General features: G+C 32.0%; 1 protein-coding gene across 2 annotated transcripts; it reads right to left on the reverse strand.

The window, feature by feature from the left end:
- Positions 1-1619: 1619 nt before the first annotated feature.
- On the reverse strand, positions 1620-22367 carry LOC134707518 (uncharacterized). 2 transcript variants are annotated; one of them, XM_063567330.1, is made up of 2 exons: positions 22230-22367; positions 1620-3465 (listed from the first exon to the last, which is right to left on the reverse strand). In XM_063567330.1, exon 2 carries the CDS (start codon positions 3449-3451, stop codon positions 3011-3013), a length of 441 nt encoding a protein of 146 aa, XP_063423400.1. In that variant the 5' UTR covers positions 3452-3465; positions 22230-22367; the 3' UTR covers positions 1620-3010. The 2 variants fall into 2 exon arrangements, with proteins under 2 accessions (XP_063423400.1, XP_063423399.1); XM_063567329.1 differs by lacking the exon at positions 1620-3465 and adding an exon at positions 15106-17800.
- Positions 22368-24538: the final 2171 nt, after the last annotated feature.

Raw genomic sequence — 24538 nt, forward strand, 5'->3', positions numbered from 1 at the left:
AACTTGAGGTGTTGTATTTTGCTAGGATTCGTGGCCTAGATACAAATAAATTAAAGTCGAATTGTATTTGAAGAGCTACAGTCCTTTGCGATTGATGGGGTTGAAATCATTCACAGTATATGATAAATGCGTTTAATATGGTTGGTCTGGATCACTTGTACAAATCGAATGTTAACTTGAATTTTCTTAGAAGGTTTGTTCGTAGAAGGAAATAATAGAAGCAGTCTAGATATTTTCTCCTAATATAATTTTGCAACCGTTAGGCAGCCGAATCTTTCGAACATGCTGGATTTATGTCAGCAACACTTTCATTGTGAACACGAAAAAACTGCTTTCTAGTAAAACAAATCCTAATTATGATGATTCTTAACGATAGTCACACTTGTCAAATGTATTCATGTCGATCTGACGAGAACGTTTAAAACTCCCTACTGTATTGCTCTGATTACTCTGATCTATATTATTTCTACTTTGTCACGCCTCTGCCTCACAGAGTTATCGACTAACAATAAAATGTAAATTTTGGAAGATGACTATTTTGATCAGGTTGGTCCTTAATTAGTAAAAATATGACATGTTAAGTCAAATCAATGTTGAGCGAAGTATGGTCTTACAGATCATTAGTTATGGACCCCAAGTTTTTAAATGTGATTTGTTTGTGCAATATGATTTATGCTATTTTCAGTTTATTTTTTTCTTTATGTTGTAAATACGTTTGTTATTAGTTCTATGTAAGCTGTCTTAAGGATGCTCGGGACTTTTCGACTGCGCATAATTTCACGCATGAATTAAATTAATTAGAAGTAAATTCGAGATTTTTTTTTTAAATGTTTGATTGATTAGAAATGTTAAATCATTGAAGTTATGTGACTTATAGAATATTTTCGTTATAATTTGTATTTGTTAAAGGGTCAAAATAACATTTCACCCATTCTCACCATTTTCCCGCCAAAATTTGGATTTTAAGACCAAAATTTTTTTTTCTAATCGGTGACCTATGTATTTTATTTGCTCATTCTTGGAAGCTTTTTTTAGCTTTTTATATTACAGTTTTTGGACCAAGTGTCATAGAATGTTTTTTTGATATTCCAATGAAAATTGTTCCTTTTACATACCTGTTTAAAGGTAAACTTTTGAGCTTAAATGGTCCGTGACCCCCTATTTTTTTCGACCAACTTGATTTACTTTTTGTAAAGAATAAAATAACAAAAAATACGGCACTTCTAATAGAAACTTAGAATAGGCCCGAGCCACCTTAATTTGTAATGCATAATTTTTCATCTCTGATAATGACATGGCTATTTTTACAGTTGTTATTCATTTGTTTGATCTTTAGATTTTGCCATATGATTAGGGACTTTTCGTTTTGAATTTTCTTCTGAGTTAGGTATTAGATGCGTTTGAGGTCATCCATCCGCATGTGCACCCGTTTTACAGGAGGATTTTCTAAATTAGATAAATCAGGAAGTAAAAAGAGTGTATCTATTTCAAAGACTAATGTTACGAGTACAACGTGTTTCATCTTTTTGTTTGTTTGGAGGGCGGTTTCGGTTTTTCTTTCTCCTTTTTCGCTTGTGTGGAATCTTTATGTTGTTTTCACCCATTATATTATCAAAAACTTCAAGGCACTAAAAAGCTTTATTATCCAAAATTTATGAAAACAATGATATATATTCAAATTTGAGTAAGACTCAATACAACATTTTTTTATTGAAAATTCTACTTACAATACCACGATCAAGCATTGATGCGGATAGCTTTAACAGACACTACAATATAATTGAAGGCAAGGTTCTGCGATGTGTGTTTCTCTTCGTTGTAATTTTGAACAATGCGCAAATCATTTTTTTAATGGATTGTGGCGTAAATAAATTGCTTTGGAGTTCAACTAATTTTTCAACTCTACCAAATAAAGGTAACAGTAGAATACCGGTGTTCAAAACTCATAAATCTTGAACACCTGTGTGTCAATGTGTAAAATTCTTTTTTGACAGTTTCGATATAATTGTACCCGCAATGCTTGATCGCGTATATTTCCATGCATTACAAACCTGAATTTGGTTTATTGTCTAAAATATACTAACAGCTATAATGTAACAACCTTCTATAAACAACATTTAACACTAACCGATATGACTTCCCGACCCTGATATTTTAGAACCAAATTGGGTGCAAGTGCCAAAGCAAGACAAAAAACATAGCGTATAGAAAAATAAAACCACTGCGTGTTTTACGCGACATATTCTTAGACTATAGAAGAAAATATCAAAATATATTATAGCAAACTTATTTTAAGACTTATAGGAGGGGAACAAATATAGTATAGCAAACACGAACAGATTAATATGGGAAACTGAAAAAACAATCGAGACTCTGCATTAATTCAGGTCTTACTAGGATTTGAATATGTTAAGGTTAACCTTTGATGCAGGAATTGTTATGAAAGGATAGAACCAACAAAAACAAATTTAGAAACTATATTTTACATTTCAATAATTAGGCATCTCTTATTATAAGATTTTACAGGCGTTAAGTATTTTAGCTTGAATTATGTTTACTACCGATTTTTTTCACATTTGATTATTTAAGTTCCTTGAGATTGTCTATATTTAAATAAAATTTGATATGTGTAATATTATAACATTTTTACACTAAGTTGTCTACAATTAAACGAAATATCAGTACAGCATAACAGATATGTATAATTACAAATTTTACATCGACTTATATCAATGACATAAAATTTGAAGACATTAGAATATTGATAAACTGAACTGGAAAACTGGAAAAAATGTCTGCAAAACGATAAATAGAATCAATAAAAAAGCAAACATGCACTTAAGCATCACTAATTATGTCACTGCAAAAGCTGTGCCTCGTCCCCTGAATTAATAAATTAAGTCCAATTTTACATAATGTTTTTTCACTGATGCATACTAGTTGAAAAAGAGTGCTTTTAGGCCTGTTAACTTCCTGCTATTCTCAAACAAGTCACTCACTGAAATATAGCTTACATATTATTACTTTTTAAATATTCTATGAGGTCCGACATTCTTTTAACTCCAGCAGTTTCATTGCCTCTCTTTCCTCCTACAAATAAAGCCACCATGACTGCTGTTTTTGATCCTGCTATGAATGCCTGGTACATTTGTTTATCATTCAGTGTTTCTCCTTCTCTATGTTTTCTTTTCAAAGCCATTGTCCCTGCACTATCTTCAATATGTCGGAGGAACGTGTAGGGGTTACCATCAAGAGTTATCCCGTGTGTGTAGTCACTGCCTTCTTTGTCATCTAGCCATGTACGTGCCTTTTGGATTTCATCTGCCATTATATTTACTCCTTCAGTACTTGCCCATTTACTTCCGTCGTTACCATATATTCCTGCGCCGACACATTCGCCTGCTGCCGATAGATCTCTAACACTTGTGACGTATGAATCCCAACCTGACATGGTGTAAATGTAGTCTGTAAAAACAAGAAAAAAGGATAAAGATAAAATATAGCAGACCTTTTACACTTAATACAAGATTGCACACGCTGAAATGTCTCGCCTTCTTTACTAATCATTGTGATTTGTAGATAGTCCTAAATATAAAGCTTTATTACAACAGTCACATAAATTTAACATTATCCAAGAAAACTAAACATTGACAAATGAACCATATAAAAATAAGGTCAAGGTCAGATGGACAATGCCAGGCAGACATGTACAGCTAACAATTCTTCCATACAACAAATGTAGTTGAGCAATTGCATGCAGTATAAGAAAAAGAAAAAAAAGAAAAAAAACTTAACTATAACCACTGAACCATGAAAATGAGGTCGAGGTCAGATGACACCTGCCAGTTTGACATGTACACCTTACAATCATTCCATACACCAAATATAGTAGACCTATTGCATACAGTATAAGAAAAACAGACCAAAACACAAAAACTTAACTATAACCACTGAACCATGAAAATGAGGTCGAGGTCAGATGACACCGTCCTTCCATACACCAAATATACAAGACCTATTGCTTATAGTATCTGAGTTATGGACTTGACCACCAAAACTTAACCTTGTTCACTGATCCATGAAATGAGGTCAAGGTCAAGTGAAAACTGTCTGACGGGCATGAGGACCTTGCAAGGTACGCACATACCAAATATAGTTATCCTATTACTACTAGTAAGAGAGAATTAAACATTACAAAAAATCTTAACTTTTTTCTCAAGTAGTCACTGAACCATGAAAATGAGGTCAAGGACATTGGCCATGTGACTGACGGAAACTACGTAACATGAGGCATCTATATACAAAGTATGAAGCATCCAGGTCTTCCACCTACTAAAATATGAAGCTTTTAAGAAGTGAGCTAACACCACCGGCGCCGCCGCAGGATCACTATCCATATGTCGAGCTTTCTGCAACTAAAGTCGCAGGCTCGACAATAAACCATGAAGAAAATCATGGAAATAAAGTCATTGTCATATGAAATCAACCAGAAGGATATGTACACATTATTGTATATCCATGAGATAGGACTGAAAACAATAGAGAAAGTTACCTATCTGAGACAAGTGCCTGTGCCTTATTATATGTAGTACGAAAAATACTCCTCGCATCAATCGACAGGACAATGCCTATTTTCAATGGGTTGTTTCAAGGCTACATTTTTTGACTGTACTGAATTAGTAATTTATCATTTTCAGCAGACAAAAAAAATAATTTAAATTTCATATTCTATATCAAATATTCATATTTTGTAAATCATGTCAACGGCCCCAAAATATCTTGTTTGTCAGACAGGACCAAACAAACAAACATTCATTGAAATATGGTGATATCTTGTAGTGGATACATCTCCAAAATTAAGGAGTATTGATAAGCAAGCTCACCCATACCCCACGCCATAATCTAATTTATATAAGGCAACACCATGGGAGGCTTTCTATAGCTTACTATGTAACACGAGATATTTACTACTTGGAGGACATCCAGTGTCCTACAGTTGATAACATCATTACCTGGTTATCATACCGTATCTTGACATCCTATAAATAGAGTACTTATAGCTCTTGGAAGTGGCATGAAATCATTTTGATTGTACTTAATTCTATGATATTTTACTATATAAATGATGGAAGGGAACCAAGTTGGCCAAGTAGTCTCAGTTATCTATATGTACTGATCACAAGCCTATTAACACTGAGGTTATGTGTCCGAACCCCGCACGTAGCTGGTGAGTTCCATTTGGGTCTTAGTTGACTGTGGTTGCTTGTTTTTCATGTCGAGCACTCCAGCTTCCTCCAATAAAGACATACCTCCATGATAAATCCAAGAGTGCGGAGGTTGGCATGAAACATCAAAAATAAAATATAGATTGATATATGTACGATCAGTGAATACATGTTCCAAGTGGAGATACTCCTATATGAAGTGGCAAAAATATACCTCCCGTACAAACACTGAAAACTGGATATCTTGAAAAATTTGGCACGTTCTAACAAAATACCTAATTGGTGGTAAATTCACAAGAGGTGTCCAGGTAAATAGTAATATAACAAGAGGCATACCTGTGTCTGTTTCACTGGCCTTGCAAAAAATTGGTAGATTGCTGATTAAAATACGTATATGCATTACCTACAGTTAATCTATGTGTGGTTGGTCGTTTTCCAACTTACACATGTAACCTTGCTCCATTAGGGTTGTTTTCATAACAACCAAAATTGCAAAATAAATTTATTTAAAAAATAACATTCCAAGGGTAATGACTCCAAAGTTGGTTGTCAAAATTAGAGAAGATATATCAATCAAATTATGTTTTACCTTGCTCCTACAGTGGTCAACCAGATGCTCCGCAGGGCGTAGCTTTATACGACCGCAGAGGTTGAACCCTGAACCGTTGGGGCAAGTATGGACATAACATTCAAGCTGGATTCAGCTCTAAATTTGGATTGTGATTAAATAGTTGACACAGCATAGGTTTCTGACACAGAATGAATGTGTTCTAATGAAATTAAAAATTTTGTTTTCTCTTAGAGCAATTCACTATGCTGTTGAATATTATTCCTCTCAAAAAAATGTTTGAAGAAATTTTCTTTTTATTTATGAAATTTCAAATGAGAAAATTGAACCCAATTTTTTTAATCACATCCCCCTTTCCCTTATTCCAAAACTAATCTCAATTAAAATTTCTAATGGAGTTTGCAACAATTACTACTCATTTAAATACATCATAAAATATTAAGATGTAAAAAAACTGCTTGTTATCACTGAACGGTAAAGATTATTTTAATTTATCAGTTGGTAGTAAAAAGTGAATATATACATTGTATATTGTATATATAACAAAGATTTAAGTTGATGCTGGACAAAGAAAGATAACTCCAAATAAAAAAAAATCTTACAATTAGATATTTCTTGCTTACTATTCTGGACAAAGAAAGATAACTCTAATTAAAAACAAAATTGCTATTTCACAATATTTTGCAATAAGATATTTCTTGCCATTGCGCAATACTGTGCAATTGAAAAGACTTGCTATTGCACAAAACTTAATATAATAATTTTAGATCCTGATTTGGACCAACTTGAAAACTGGGCCCATAATCAAAAATCTAAGTACATGTTTGGATTCAGCATATCAAAGAACCCCAAGATTTCAATTTTTGTTAAAATCAAACTAAGTTTAATTTTGGACCCTTTTGACTTTAATGTAGACCAATTTGAAAACAAGACCAAAAATGAGGAATCTACATACACAGTTAGAATTGGGATATCAAAGAACCCCATTTATTCAATTTTTGATGAAATCAAACAAAGTTTAATTTTGGACCCCGATTTGGACCAACTTAAAAACTGGGCCGATAATCAAGAATCTAAGTACATTTTTAGATTCAGCATATCAAAGAACCCAACCGATTAATTTTTTGTCAAAATCAAACGAAGTTTAATTTTGAACCCTTTGGACCTTAATGTAGACCAATTTGAAAACGGGACCAAAAGTTAAAAATCTACATACACAGTTAGATTCGGCATATCAAAGAACCCCAATTATTCAATTTTGATGAAATCAAACAAAGTTTAATTTTGGACCCTTTGGGCCCCTTATTCCTAAACTGTTGGGACCAAAACTCCCAAAATCAAGACCAACCTTCCTGTTGTGGTCATAAACCTTGTTATAAAATTTTATAGATTTATATTCACTTTTACTAAAGTTAGAGTGCGAAAACTAAAAGTATTCGGACGACGACGACGACGACAACGACGACGACGACGCAGACGACGACGCCAACGTGATAGCAATATACGACGAAATTTTTTTCAAAATTTACGGTCGTATAAAAACAAATGTGAAAAGTTAAAAAGAGTCCAAAACAGGTTCACATACATTTTTTAAGGTGTACAGATCTGGTCCTTTTATGCAATAAACACTTTAAACATAGCTCTTAGTGACACTCAATAAATGCAAATAATTACATTAGATGTATGTTTCATTATAATACTTTATTCTGATTGGCTAACTGCACATCACGTGTTATTCCTTAAGCAATTGCATTACTCAATAAAACTTTTCATTCATGATGACACGAGGTCCCACAATAAAGTGCACAGGTGAATTAAATAAAACAATTATAAAATGCGTGTTTTCATGATCATAGCTAAAAAAAATGTAATTATAAGTATTGAATGCTTCTTTTTGTAACTTCATAGGGTTGTAAAAGCGTTGACTGTGCGCACATTTTTAGAATGAAGCGCTTTCGCGCTTCATACAAAATGTACTTCGGTCAACGCTTTTACACCCCAATGAAGTTACAAAAAGAAGCATTCAATTCTTAAATAATGAATATTTCTGGAGCATGAACTCAAAGACATGTCTTGATTTTTTTCTCAAATTTAAATGAAGATACATTTACGTCTGAACCTTTTTGCATTTTACACTTATAATTTAGCTCCTGTAGTTTTCATTATAACAGCAAAAGTCTGCAATGAATTATTATAGTTTAGGGGTAATACCTCCACTATATGTCAACAATTTTTTCTTCATTTTTCCGAGTACATATTATTTTGTCATGCTGATATTTTTTGATTAACACATTTAATCAATTTTTATTTTTTTGGAAAACATGACGAGGAAATGCTATAAAGCTTCAGATCGCATTTCCAGGACAATAAACCCATACCAGAGAACGCACTTTTCTCAAATTTTTATGGTAGAAACATCGTGTTGTGGTGAACCTTTTAGCAGTTTAAAATTTTAACTTCGCTCCTGATTTTTATAACAACCACAACCAGCAAATAAATTATAATTTCAGGGACAATACCCATATGACAAGACAACAGACTATTCTCTTATTTTCAGGGTTGTTTTAACCTCTTGTTGTTCTGAACAGCCAAAGCCTGCAAATAAATGTGGACCTATTTTTCCAATGTTCAGTATACATTAAATGATTTTGTTCAGAAACGATGAATATTTCTTGGGCAATAAATCTAAACCAGGTTCGCAGATTGTTCAGCTAAATAAACTCATCATCGATACCAGGATTGAAATTTTGCATTTTCAACAGTCGCGCGTTTCGTTTGCAAAAGATTCATCAGTGACACTCGATTAAAAAAAAACAGTTAAAAGGGCCATAAAAAAAGTACGAAGTTGAAGAGCACTAAGAACAAAAAAATCATAAAAGTATTGCCGAATACAGCTAAGGTAATCTATTCCTCAGGAAGGAAAGCCTATTTTAAAAATAATAATGTTTGTGAAGATAATTTATAATTATGACCTTATCAATAATAAAGCATGTCAACAAAGAAGTGCTGACTAATTTAAACAAATATCAGACCTAGTCTTTTAATCTGGTGATAACAGCCAAAAGCTGAAAATAAATTATTTGTTCAGGGGCAACAACCCCATAACAAGTAGAGATACTTTCTTCAATTTTCAGGTAGGAAACATATTGTCTAGAAGCTTTTAGTACCTAATAATTTTCGACTCGGCTCCTTTATTTTTCATATCAGTCAAAACTGCAATTGAATGAATACTTCAGGAGCAATAATTACATAACAAGTGAACCAATTTTTCCGCAATTTTCTAGGGTACATACATCTTGTGCTGATCATTTTTGCAATCTACTCTTTTATCCTAGCTCCTGAATTTTCATGATGGCCAACAGCTCAATACCCTGAATATTTCTAAGACAAGAACTCCAAAACAGGTACACAAAAATTTTTCTCAGAAATCCAAGGTAGATCAACATCTTGTCTTGTCAAATTGTGTACATTCTAGATTTATAATCAAGCTCTTTTAGTTTTTAAGATAACAGCCAAACACTGCAAATAAATGATTGTTTCAACTCAAAAACAGGCACACTTTTTTCTCCCAACTTTCATTATTGCAAAATCTTGTCCAGCTGATCATATTTGCAATTAACACTTTTAACCTAGCTCCTTTTTTTAATGACAGTAAAAAATATACAACAATATATGTTTTTTGGGCATATTCTTCAAAGCAGGTCCGGTTCACTGACATTCCTTCATTTTTAGCTCACCTGGCCCGAAGGGCCAAGTGAGCTTTTCCCATCACTTTGCGTCTGTCGTCCGTCGTCCGTCGTCTGTCGTCGTCCGTCGTCGTTAACTTTTACAAAAATCTTCTCCTCTGAAACTACTGGACCAAATTTAACCAAACTTGGCCACAATCATCATTTGGGTATCTAGTTTAAAAATTGTGTCCGGTGACCGGCCCAATCAACCAAGATGGCCGCCATGGCTAAAAATAGAACATAGGGGCAAAATGCAGTTTTTGGCTTATAACTCAAAAACCAAAGCATTTAGAGCAAATCTGACTGGGTATTAAATTGTTCATCAGGTAAAGATCTATCTGCCTTGAAATTTTCAGATGAATTGGACAACCCATTGTTGGGTTGCTGCCCCTGAATTAGTAATTTTGAGGAAATTTTGCTGTTTTTGGTTATTATCTTGAATATTATTATAGATAGAGATAAACTTTAAACAGCAATAATGTTCAGCAAAGTAAGATTTACAAATAAGTCAACTAGACCGAAATGGTCAGTTGACCCATTTAGGAGTTATTGCCCTTTATAGTCAATTTTTTACCATTTTTCGTAAATCTTAGTTATGTTTTACAAAAATCTTCTCTGAAACTGCTGGGCCAAATTTAACCAAACTTGGCCAAAATCATCATTGGGGTATCTTGTTTGGAAATTGTGTCCGGTGACCCGCCCAACCAACCAAGATGGCCGCCATGGCTAAAAATAGAACATAGGGGGAAAATGCAGTTTTTGGCTTATAACTCAAAAACCAAAGCATTTAGAGCAAATCTGACGGTGTTAAATTGTTCATCAGGTAAAGATCTATCTGCGTGTTGTGTTGACTATTTTGGATTTTTCTACTTTTAACCCATCCTTTAACTTTTCATTTACCATATAAGATCATAAAATGTTATTTCTCTCTTAATAGTTATAGCAAATACAAAGTTTTTTGTGCAAATTGATTTAAAATGTTGTAACACAAGGACTTTAATTGCAATGCAACATTTTAAACAAATTTTCCACAAAACTATAAAAAAAAAAAGAAGATGTTGTATGATTGCCAATGAGACAACTATCCACAAAAGACCAAAATGACACAAACATTAACAACTATAGGTCAGGCCATCTAGTAACATATTTACTGACTGTATACCTCAGATACTAGTCAGAGTATACGTATATGTACACTGTATGTAGCTAGATCAAAGACATTTTAAGAAAAAAATACTTTTTTGTGACATATCTGTTTATTATTCAGCAATTACCAATTTCAAAATTAACTCAATTCAAATATCCCTTATTCCAATGTTAACATTTAAATGTACCATTGTACTATTCACGATTGAAAATGGGTAAAATATGGGTTATATTTTTTTCTTTCCAAATATGGACAAGGCATTGAATTTGTGAACTGTAAATTCAGAAATTTTGAGAACAAATATGTGTCCCTAGTACTTGGATACTCCATCTGCACTATCATTTACTATGTTCAAAGGACCGTGAAAATGGGGGGAATTCTCTAATTTGGCATTAAAATTAGAAAGATCATATCATAGGGAAAAATTGTATAAGTTTCAAGTTGATTGGACTTTAACCTCATCAAAAACTACCTCGACCAAAACTTTAACCTGAAGCGGGACAGATGGACAAATGGACAGGCGAACAGACTAGAATACATAATGCTCATTAGTGGGGCATAAAAATACAACAGGGTTATAATCACAATAATTTAAAATCTCATTTTAGTCCAAAATGACAAAATTGCAATAACAAATGCACACCATAATTTCTGAATTGACAATATCTCAAAAGTAGTGAAAAACCTTTGAAGATTTAAATATCAACTCTTGCAAATCTTTGCCCCAAAATTTAATTTAAGTATTTATTAAGCTGTTGTTTCAGCTTTCAATAATATTAAGACTTAAAATTAAAAAGACATTTTGAGTAAAATGAGGCACAACAGTCCTGGTGCTAAAATTACCTATTGATACTCGTAAATGTCTTCTACAGCATGCTTTACAGGGGTGAAATACTATGATCCCAAACATTTTTCAAAGGGACATGAAAATACTTTCATATCAAATCATAAGACTCAAAGGCATTATAAAAGCTTTATTAAGCAAGGAAATTAATAAAGTAAAAGAAAGCTGGTATAAAAAGGTATACCTGGCACTATTAAGTAAACATGTATATGACATGTGTGTATGACATATGTAGTGATGGCTGAAGCGACACATACTTGTGACAAAAAATGCTCAAATCTTTTATACATATAACAAAAAATACTTAAACATATGTTGTACCATCTTTCATTAATATAACTGTGAAAATCTGAACACTTATCTTTTTTCATACTATATTTGGCACATACATTGAAATATAGACTAATTCACTCAATCCTCATATAACATACCTACATCACTGATGCTTTATTATAATTTTGTATACAAGAAATAAACATTATGAGGGCTATGGTTTTCTATACTTTATGACCTGAAAGATATGTATCACATATTCAGAAAAAATATCTCTACAAGAATGATAATATAAAGTTTTTTCAAAGAGAAATAAGTTATCTAAATGTATTCACTTTTATTTGTGATATATATATTCTACCCTATTTCTGTGTATATGTTTGTGTGAAAATGACATTTATAGCACTTGCTATGTATATTTATTACACTTGTTATGCACATTTATAGCACTTGTTATGCATATATATTTATAGCACTTGTTATGTAAATTTCAAAGAATTAGGAATGAACAGATCTAGCTTATACTAGCAATGCACAGATCTACCTAAATGTCCTAATAGAACACTGTTATTATGCTTTGAAGGTACATGTATATGAACCTTCAATGATACTTTCACTGATGTAAATTTAGGTAAAAAAAAACATGTACATATTAGTAAAACATCTTTTAAACATGACAAAAATTAAGTTTTAAAATTAAATCACTAAAGAGATGCAAATATTAAAGACGCTTTTTTTTTATTCCTTCATTAAGTTTTTATTACATTTCTGCCAATTTAACAATTATCAACAAAGTAATACCTCTTTTTTCCCATTTACCTCAAGAACAACAACTGTCCATGAATATCCCAGAATTATGATTGAATATATATAATGACAGAATCTTGTTTATAAAAACAATGTCTAAGAAGAATAAAATAGAACTGTTAGTGAACTACATTAAAGTCTGATTATCTCCCCTTCAACATGTAGAAAATTGATTATCTCCCCTTCATTGCACAACCATATCAAGTATCATTAATTAATACAGTTTTAAACATATTTATTTATAGTGGATTGGGAAACAAGTTTTACAACTTATATTAATCCCTTTCCACTTTGCGGGAATTAATACAGTAATCAGCCCTAATTTTATACTCGGAGTACTATGTAAAATTGTATTATCAAGGGCCTAGGTCTTCTCATACCTTGTCAAGAAAAAACTTTCATGTGTGATCTAACAGTTTTACTATGCCTCTATGGTGCAGACCTTTCAGAAAAAACATCATCTTATGTAGATGTACAATTTTCTATTTTTAAATTTCTCTCAATCTGTTATATACATGGTTCCTTGTGTTAAAAAGATATATTTATAGTTATTATGCAATAAAATGCTGGAACTGTGGGTTAAATGTTTCAAAACTAAAAAATATTTAATATCATTTAAACTTCTCAGATCAAAAACAACTTATCACAAATGAAAATATCAACCTTGTATGTTAAACACAAATGCCCAAGTTTTGTTTTTTTCTTAAACAATGCAAACACAAGTTCATTCAAAACTCACAACCAACTGCTGAATAAAAATTTCTTAACATTTCAGATTTATATGCAAAATCTTTTTGATTAAAAAAAAATATATTATTTTTGTATTACTGAAGTCAGAAGAGGTTTTCTTCATGTACATTTGTACAAAAACTAAGACTTGTTACTTAATTACATGCTAACTGGCAGGGTGTAATTTGTTATTTTAGGTCATGTCATTCAGTAATAATTATTATCAGTGTAAAAATCTTTGATTGCTTAGATATAACTTTTGTAAAAAGCTTTGATTTCTGAAAAGTGCAAAAGCACAAAAAAAATTTAGCCAAAAGGCAAGAATGCAGTGTAATGTTTATCACTTATTTGCTAGGCAATTAAAAATTCTGGCAAATCCCTTCACAATATAATGTAACAAAACAATCAAACAAGCAAATGACATCAAAATACAATCACTTTAGCATGGTAAATTTGAACAAATATTTAAACATCTGTCTGAAAACAATACACCTGATCGCTATTCCCGGCTGATTAAGAATCTGTCACACTTACACAATTGACGTCATACAACAATCACTTTTCCATTGTGTGCGTCAGATATTTTGTATTATGACGTCATAATTTAAGGGAACTGTGTGATGTCCAATAATGGTGGACAAATAGCAATAAGGTGTATACATCCAAATCCTCATCATTCATTCTATATTTACTAACTACCCTAGTAATACTTTGTTTGTATGTTTATCACAGTGTTTATATCTCAAACTAACAACACTTGATATATTTATATATGTATATAAATACTAGTAAATCACAATTAAGTACAAAACTTTTGGCATATTACTCTTTTAAAAATGAGTTACATTTTTTGAATTATTTAAACAAGAGAATGATTCTTTCTTGGTGCCACATACCACTAATTCATCAATAATTGATAATTCGACAATGTGTTTATATGATTATGATGTTGGACAGCAACCCAAAGACATAAAAAAACAAAAACAAAACAAAACAAGACATTTACAGGTTGACATATGGTTTGCAACTTTAGAAAATTGTGTATACTGTTAAATCTAAATCTCCAAAAATATGTCTTCTTCTAGGGAATTTCCACACCAAAAAATTATTAATAACAAAACGAAACTGAAATGCTATAAACACTTCATAGATATAATACTGTCAAAACAAAATAGGTATGCTTAATGTTTAGACACTTTTACCCTTGAAAAAGAATTATACCCAGGGCATTAATAATACTGGTCTAGAGTAGAATCCATACAACTTGAACTACATACAACATATTTTAAATTTATGTTTGTACCATGAAACAGTTCAAAAGACTTCATAATATACTGCTTATAATTAATTAATGTATATCTTACAACCACTTAAAGAAAAGTAAAAATTTTACCACTTAAAAATGTAAAAATTCTGTGTAATTTGCCAAAACGTTACAATATCATTTTACAAAATATAACTACATGTAAAAAAAATTATGACTGAAGTATAAATGTATAAAAATCATTACATAACACTAGTATCCCCCCCAAAAATCATAACAATGTCAAAACTCTTACAATTCTATTAAACGTACATTTGAAAGGAATCATTCATTTTCAATTAGACTGTTTTTCCATTAACAATAACATGTGATAGATTTGAAACATTGAAGTTTGCCGTCATTTTTGGGAAGAGTCTGCACTTCAAAAATGCTGTTACTATTCTGCAATTGTAGTCAAGAGTCAACAACAAGCACTCAAACACAAGGCATACACTTACTGTAAAAAATAAACAAATGCATCTACTGATCAGTATATCTATTTACACATTTATCACAGAACTATTATAATACAAATTTGAATCAATCTACCAGTTTTCAATAATGTCTGTTTTAACTGTGGTATAGTATAACTGTACCCTCAATTAGTACCCTCAGTAGTAGTGACAATCTATCTACTTGTAAAACAAGATATCCATATTAATACTCAACAATTAATACAATAAAAATCAAATATTTTCGTATATTATACATTATGAAAACTGATAGACTGATTCACATTGACTTAAAACAAATGCACCAAATGCCTTTCCTCGTTTCAATTCAATTACTTTACTTCCATTTTTTTTTATATATCAGATAAGGGAGCATTGAATAATAAACCTTCAAAGTTATGAACATTCATGACATTTTAAATATCTTCTTTCTTCAGTCTGAATCAATTTATAAAAATAACTTAGACAAGCACTTTATAAAATGCTTCTGTTTGAACACCTATAACTAAATATAACAGTTTCATCTAGCCAGAAGTTTAATTTTTAAATATGCTATTTTAAGATTATGAAAATTTAGAAGTGTTTATACTTTCTGCATAAATACCCTATTGTCCCTAATAATTATGACTTAAAATTATGAAAGGCCATAGACCATTCAATACCTTCAAGGTAGTAACAGAATCAGTTCCATATGTTTTCTAAGTATACATGTTATATAGACAAAAACTCACTAAGAGTTTATCAAACCCTACTAACTTCTCACTCAAAATACAAATATTTACTATTGCTCTTTTCTCCTAGCTACAGTTTACAAATCCATTTTACTCAATTCAGAAAAGTGAAATAATAATTAATTTATTTTTAATCTTTACATAGAATAAAGATTTTTTGACAAACATGAAACCAAGATTAACACATTAATGAAGGTGTCTATAGGTCCACTACAAATACAACATACCGGGATTAAAATCTTTGGTTTACTTTTTGAAGTAGACAGCAATCTGTACACGAATGCATTGATAACATATGCAAAGGTCTTATGATATTTTGAACAGATTCTGAAAGGTTTTAAATGATAAAATCATAAAGGTCTAAATTTGCATGAAAATTTCCCGAAGTACATTTTTTTTTAGATAACCTTATTTTCTGGGTACAAACATATAAAAAAAAATAACTTTCATTTTCATGAAAGCCTGACAGATCTTTATCAATGACTAGTTAATATTATATAAATACTGGATTAAGTAATAATTGGAACTACTTGCTACTTGTTAAACATTGTTACCTTATCTAGGTAAATGTATAATTCTTTTTGACCAAAACAAGCATCTTATATTCTCAAATTCAAATACGTAAAAAGACCTGAACATCTAACAAATCTATTTATACAGCACATGGTTTTAGTTGAATATCACATTCTGGTTTTCTCTTTTCTTATTTTAACATTTCTCTAGTACAATGTACAATAAAAATAAAAATTTGAAATATTGTGTGTACAATGACATATATAATGTCAGACAATTAAAGCCACAATTTGCACTCTGAAAAGAGAAAAAAATATGTTTTGTTTAATAGCTCTGAATTTTGAGTCTTGAGAAAACTAAAAGTATTAGATTGGCAAAAAGAAACTCAGCATCAGTTTATTTGTTATAAATTTTGTGCTAGTTTAAAAGAATTGGAAGTTATTCTTGGTCTAGATTGTCATTGGCTGAATTCCAACTAACTTACAGTACATTTACAACTTATGTTTTTATAAATTCAAATACAGCATATGTTTCTTCCAGTTTAAAAAGAAAGACAAAGAAACAAAAGATTGCCAAGATTTTCCTTCCTGCTTTGTAGAAAAAATAAATTCACTAACTTTTGATATCTGGAGAATATGATCTTTTGAATTGTATCAAAAGTTATTGGTCAAATAGCTACTGCTATTTTTCAGGAATAAATTCTCAGTACAATTTATATCAATAAACCTTCTAAAATAAAAATTTATTCATTTGAGTTCAGCAAACAGAACTGATTCATCTTATGGTCACTGTATATTTACAGTATAAAACAAATGAAATGAAATGTACAATGATATGCTACGAAATGTGTTGTCAAATATAATATCATAAGCGAACTGCAATTTACAATCGACTAAACTTACTTAGCATGTACATAGATACTAAGGAAAGGATGATTTGCTGGACTGTTTTGGTCTTTGTTTTGATCGTTTGACAATATAATTTACGAATTTGTTAAATCTATTGTTTACATGATTACATATTGACGCTTTTCAGGTATTCAATAAGATCATTCATTCTTTTTACTCCTTCAGTGTGGTTTCCTTGCAAGTCCCCTTTGAAAAGTGTGATCATTAGTGATGCTTTAGCTATCTGCATAAACATCTGATATTTTTCTGCAGAATCCAGTTGTTCTATTTCATCTCCATTTTCATTTCTTTTTGCTTTTCTTTTAAATACAAATGTGTCCGTTCCATCTTCAAATTTTCTTAAATAGGCAAATTTCAATCCCCCAATTTCCAAACCAGCACCTTGTTCATATTTCTTTTTTTCAACATAGTCAACTGCACTCCTTACATCTTCTGGTGTAAAATCAGGCATGGTACTAGTTTTAGCATAAGTACTGCCGTTTGCTAGACCATAAATAGCAGAACCTGCACATGCATCGGGTGCTGAGCAAGATGCAACACTTTCTGGGTACTGACTCCAATCACTCATCTTTCTGAAGAAGAAAAAATAAAGCAATGTTAAAAGATTACATTGTACAGTGCAATACTTTACATGTATATTAAATAATCAATTTCATAGTTATAATATAGGGATTCAATATGTGGAATGAAAGGGAAGATAAATGCTCATGAAGTACATGTATGTCCTACATGTATACATTTTTCCAGGAATAGAAAAAAAAACTTGTTGGTAAATATTTTCATCTTAAATATGCTACTAGAATTATCTTGCAAAATGCTTTCATTCAATGTTCTTAAGAAAACTGAGGGAAAAAGTAACTAAAAATTAGAGTGCATCAGAAAATTACTTGTAATAAACTTTGAATTTTCTATTTTCTTTATTTCATCAAATCTGAATAGAAGTACATGTATTCAAGCCTCTTTTTGTACATATCTAGACTAATTAGAATGTACATTTTTCAGTAATTTATAATGTTGGACGAGTACTGTTTTGTCAAATAGTCATCTTTCCAACACTTTTCATATTTAGGTTATATAATTTTGTTTTCAAACCATGCACTTATTTTGGTCTCCATAAATACTATAACATGTTATTGTTCATGCCTCAGTTGCACTTTATAAATGCAGCTGTTTCTAAAACCACCCCTCTTTTGCTGAGATATCAACTTCCCAGGTCAAAGGTAATGGTCAAAAACTTTGGTTTCAGTTAACAACCCCTTGTGCTATGGTGTAGACAAATTCATAGATAATTTTGTTTGCAAACTGGTTCCCAGATATGATCTCTATGTTTCATCTTGTAGAGACATAACTTGGGAATGTTACCAGTAAATATTCATATTCATAGGGATCATATTGAAATCTGCGGAAATCCTTTTACATATAATTAAGTCAAGGTAGGAATTCGATAGGACAGAATTTTCATGCAAATTAAACTCCTAGAAGTTCTGGGCATGTAAACGGTGAAAAAATATTTTAGTGCATATGAACTTTCCATTCTAGGATACAATTTTTTTCAAAGAAGTTTAAGCCGTTCCTATGGGAAATTGCAGTGTTGGTTCATGTATTTACAGAAATGCAACTTTTAAAGAAAACTTTTTAATCGGCAAAAAATAAACGTAATCAACCTCCTTTAGTAACAACAAAGACTTAAAATCGTGCATTAAATGTCACATTTTTCAGCCGTATATAGCTTACTTTACACTTTGAAAGGCCGTACTTTGATCTTTTATGGTTTACTTTTACAAATTGTGACATTGATGGAGAGTTGTTCCATTGCAATTGGCACTCATAAACATCTTCTTACATCTATAGATTGTACATGTATCTTTCATTGCAGAGTTAAAATTTGTAATCTATGAGTAAAAATCTAAAACCTATTTCATGCATTGCCATGCAAAATGTTAACATTTAATAGCACATTTACATTTATTTCAGTCCAACATGTCACAAATTGAAACCACAGTACACAAATATGCAGATAAATTTGTAAATATACATGTACACTTTATTTTATTTGATTTTTCATTGATATACGCATGTAAATACATACATCACAGAACACATGCTGACTTGAATAAATGACAGTACAATCATTTAGGAAATTGACAAGCGCTAGTAAAATCACCGACAATGTACATCAAAATATTTTATAACAGTCCACTCTAGAAACAATGTTAAATCTACTGCTTTGAAGCATTAAAAACCCAAAAGTACAATACTCTACATGCTTGTACTTTTAATGTTATTTTTTGTACACACAAAATGTACATTAATGCTGACAACAACTGTACAATGCAATGCAGACGAGCATGATGCATTGTACCAACCTGAAAGGGACTTTCTCGGTAAGAACAAATCCACGTCAATTAAATCTCCAATTCAGTAACACAGGATTCAGTTCAGACTAAAATAAATTGCTGTTCTTCAGGAAGTTCTCCCCAGAACAGTTCAACATCGATCAACAAAGTATTCTGTCTTTAGTGCCATGGCATCCTAAGAGTTGTAACAATTTAAGCCTTCGAAACAATGCATGCAACGATATTTTTGATAATGTTTGAAAGATTAGCTCAATAGGATTACAGTATGGCTTTTATAACTTAAGCTCTTCAACCATGTCAACAATTCATGAACATCGTCATCAAAAAAAGATAAGAGTTAAAAATTAATGCATTTAGGATACATTTCAAGATGTACATGTAGCTCATCAGATTATATAGCGATATATGTGTAGATAATATAAAGTGATGTACATGTACATAAACAGCTGTGCCATGATATGTCATGTCCGTTGGGTATTCAAAGTTCAATAACTTCTCAATGTCATATCAGAAATTTATGAAAAACTAAAGGGAAGTTATCTTAATCTGTGTTTACCAGTCAACAAAGTTTGGGGAAAATTGCTGAAACCACTTTTAAGATATTGTCTGAAAAACTGGAAAATCAATCCTTTTTTTATTAATAAAATCCTATAACTCTGAAACATAGAATTAAATTTAAATAAATCAAAAGGGAAGATACATCAGTACATATGAACTGAAAGCATTTTTCAGTTATTGACCGAACACTGGAAAATTTCCCCTTTTTTACAGATAAAACCCGATAACTTTGAAACGTAAAATCGAAAACTGATAAAAATCGAAAAGAACGTTACCTCAATAGATATAAACAATTCACCAAATTTTCATGCAAATTGATTTGAGCATTTTTGAGTTATTGTCTGAAGTGTTGATGACGCTGTCAGCATGATGGAGGAACAGATAGACAGATAAACAAAGACATCCTGTACAAGGTGTATAAGGGTGCAATCAACAGTTTTTTCTATGGCGTCATATTTTGAGGAACCATGCATAAGTGCCAAAATTACAGGATGTTTAGTGTTGTCTTCCCTCAAATAAAATTGAGAATGGAAATGGGGAATGTGTCAAAGAGACAACAACCCGACCAAAATAAAAAAACACAACAGCAGAAGGTCACCAACAGGTCTTCAATGTAGCGAGAAATTCCCGCACCCGGAGGCGTCCTTCAGCTGGCCCCTAAACAAATATATACTAGTTCAGTGATAATGAACGCCATACTAATTTCCAAAACATGTATTGTATATTTAATATAATTTTTAAAATTATTTCAATCATTCAACCTGCTTTAATTGAAGGCTAATTAACTAATTTTTAAAATCAAATACAAAAAAAAAACATGATACTTTTCACCAATTAAGTGAATAAACGAATACCAAATAAACAGGGGTTTTCCTTCTATGGTTATTTTTAGTCTGGGAATAACCCCTAGTTTTTAAAACCTAGGTTGGAGAAACCATTTAAATACATTGTCACCTTATTCGTATTTGACTGCCATTTGTGGACATTGCAAAATGTGGCATCACAACAGAAAATGTGTGACGCCATTAGGAAAAGGCATAATTTTGTACGACGTCAACAGTTCAAGTGTTGCAGATTCCCAAATAACAATAAGGTCTTTATGGTCATTGGTAAAGTCATAAATCAAACAGAAATAGACACCAGGACAAAAAACAAATTACATGTATGATCACTATGAAAAGTATTCAAATCTCTACATAGAAAATCTGAACTGAGCATACCTGCCAACTGTCACTATTTGAGGGGGATTTCCCCCATGGAGGCTCCTGAATTGAAATTTTAAAAGCCCAAATTTGTCCACAATTTAAACAAAGCAATTAATTTTACAATGACTATAGGCTTATAAAAGTATGAAGGGCAAAAAAACAACTTTAAAATGCATTTGCAGGCCCCCTTGAAGGTTTTTTAAGGACTATGACAGCCATCCTGCACGCAAGACCCCCATGGGCATACACCTTATCGCTATTTGTCCGCCATTACTGGATATCACACAGGTTCCCGTAAAATTTTGAAGTCATAAAACTAAATATCAGTTGCCACAATGGAAAAGTTATTGTTGTATACGTCAAAAGTTCAAGCAACCGGGTCAGCCAGGATTAGCAATAAGGTGTATTTTGAAAAGTTGGCAGGTATGACTGAGCAGTACCAATCCCACCAACAATAATTTGGGTGCAATCCCATGTACTTTCGAATGATAAGCAGATTCTGCTCCACACTACACTACATTTGCAGTTTATTTTCTGACTGAGAAAGGATAAGTTCCTTTCTTCAAGACTTTCATGTCTTGTTCAAAAATTCAAGTGCCGAAGTGGTCACGCCCCTTTTGTAAGGTTTTGAAGAATTTGATACAAGTGAAGAGTAATCGCATGAACAAAGTTTCAAAAATTACAAGTATCAAGCATATTGAGAGTTCATTCCTCAACCTTTTAAAGTTAATTAGAACGATATAACCTCAGACATGTGCCCGGAAGTGAAATATTGAGTGTCCCGATGAGGACATTTCCTAACACTTGCAACACATGTATATCAATATGTGTATTTACAATGAAATTTGGGATATAATTTACTGATTTAGTGTACTTTTTACCTGTATGTTTTGTATTAATTATATATAAGCCGTATTACTGTTTTAGTTCTTCACAGACAACTTATGCCGGTATGACAGTCTGACTTTCTTCTATCGGAAGTGATTAAAAAGGGAAGATGACATCACAACTTTCCCACAATTCCATGTAATTACCATCTTTAGGTTAAAGAACGTTCTTTGAAATTCTTAAGGTTATTCCGCAGTATTGTAAAATAAATTATAATAAAGTCGTAGAAAAATGAATATAACAATTAATGAACACAGGTGCGGATTCTGCTAAGGTTACTGTACAGTTCGAAGAAACACTGCTCTGAAAATAAAATTCATAGGTGTAAACAAGGACTTAAAATAATATATACGTCCCTGGTGTAAAAAATTCAAAATTAAGGCATTCAGTCAAATATTTACTTAGAAATACCACTTTGAAATCGTGTTTTTTATTCAGGAAATTGTCCGAAAATTGTTGTACTTTTTTTCGGTCATTTTCGGTAGAAGTCGCAATTTTGTCTCAGTTTAAAAAATTATCATATTTGTTATAAAATATAATTTACCGGGTACATTTCTTCCATTTCATCCATCCTTTGAAGTTTTTACACCTCAAAATCCTAAAACGGCGAAATTGTGAATTGTGTCCCCGTCGAAAATGATCACCCCACTCTACATGTCATTGTTTTTTCTTCTTTTCTTTCTTTCTTTTTTCTTTTTTTTTTTTTTTTTTTGGGGGGGGGGGGAGGGTACAAGTCAAGTAGGTACCTTTTTAAACGTCAAATCGTCATTTAGCTAGTCAATTCAGCATCTGATAATATTTCATATCATATGTTATAGCCTACATGATAAATCAAACTCGCATGTTGGGGCATGGCCGGGAAGAGGGTGTCATCAAGTTGTAAGAAAATATTTCGGCTGACCTAGACCTCAGTTTATCCTTTTTTTATTTACATGTTCATTGGAATCCAGGAAGTTGTTGAGTGATAAATCTGAAAACGCATCACACGGTATAGCTACCTTATATAAATCCTGAAACCAAATTTTAGAAATCGGCTTTGAATTGTTCTTGCAAAGTTCCTGAGAAAAATGTGATCATGAAAATATTCATGGGTTAGACGGACTCACTGGCATTGAATCGGCAATTTGAAGAAAGTAGTGTCCATATATATACACTATTTTCTTCCAATTGCCAATATTTTTATACTACTGACAGAACGTCTATAGTGCCTGTGGTTCACAGTTAGCAAACTTTGCTTTTGATGTATCATTTTTTTAGAACTGCGTTTGTATCATGTATAATTGTATGAAATTTGTGTCTTGATATCGTTTCAGTTTCGTCTCAAACGCATCCCAAGTTTTAAAATTTTCACCAAAACAAAATGGGTAACATGAATCACGGGTATTTGGGGCATGGATCCCCATTTTTTGGACATCACTAAAAAAAAAATGTTTGGTGTTTTTATTTATTTACCTTTTTCTACAATGTGTAGACATATATATATCAAGTCTCAACAATCCATTACTAGTCGATTATAATACCTTTTTACTATCCATACGAGCCCCAAGTGAAAAAAGATTTAGTCAAGAATCTTTGGCCTTTTTTAGTCTAGTATGTTTTTTTTTAATATCTTTATTCATTTATATGTTTTTGAGTTTAGTGTGACGTTACTATGAACTAGTGCATGTAGTTTTTGTTTTGGGACCAACTAAAGCCCGCCTAGGGGTGTGGTATTTTAACGCTGGGTGGCCTTTCTTTGCTCTTTGATCGGGTTGCTGTCTTTTTGACAAATTCCCCGTTTCCATTCAAGTTTTTCTCTATTTTATTTTCATCAAGACATCAAAGCACCGACAGAGAGCGACAGGGATTCAGAGATGAAGGCAGATGAGCAGTCAAGAGAATATGAAAGCAGAAACGCAGAATATCACCATATGAAAGTAATAATCATTTCTTCTCGGAAACCAGTGACCGTCAGGAAAGGCTGAATGGAGACTGGGGAAGACCAGTGACGCTGGAGAGACAGCTGACAGCCGAGAACAGACTGGTATGGACACTTGGGGTCAGCTACCCTTAGTGTGGTTTCCGTGAGGGAACACCAAAGACAGCTACTACACAGAATAAAGAAGTATACCCCAGAGTCTCCCGAGAGGGGGGATGAGAGGCTCAACCAAACAGATCAAACGGCAACGACTAGGAAACGAAAACGGACGACACAGATGATGCAAACAACTTTGACAGGAGAGAAGTCAGAAGCTTAATGCCATTTTGGACAGATCTGCAAGAACCAAAGAGGCTTAAAGATCCACCAGTCAAGGTCTGGATG

This window comes from Mytilus trossulus, chromosome 2 (genome assembly GCF_036588685.1).
Source record: "Mytilus trossulus isolate FHL-02 chromosome 2, PNRI_Mtr1.1.1.hap1, whole genome shotgun sequence".
NCBI lineage: Eukaryota > Metazoa > Mollusca > Bivalvia > Mytilida > Mytilidae > Mytilus > Mytilus trossulus.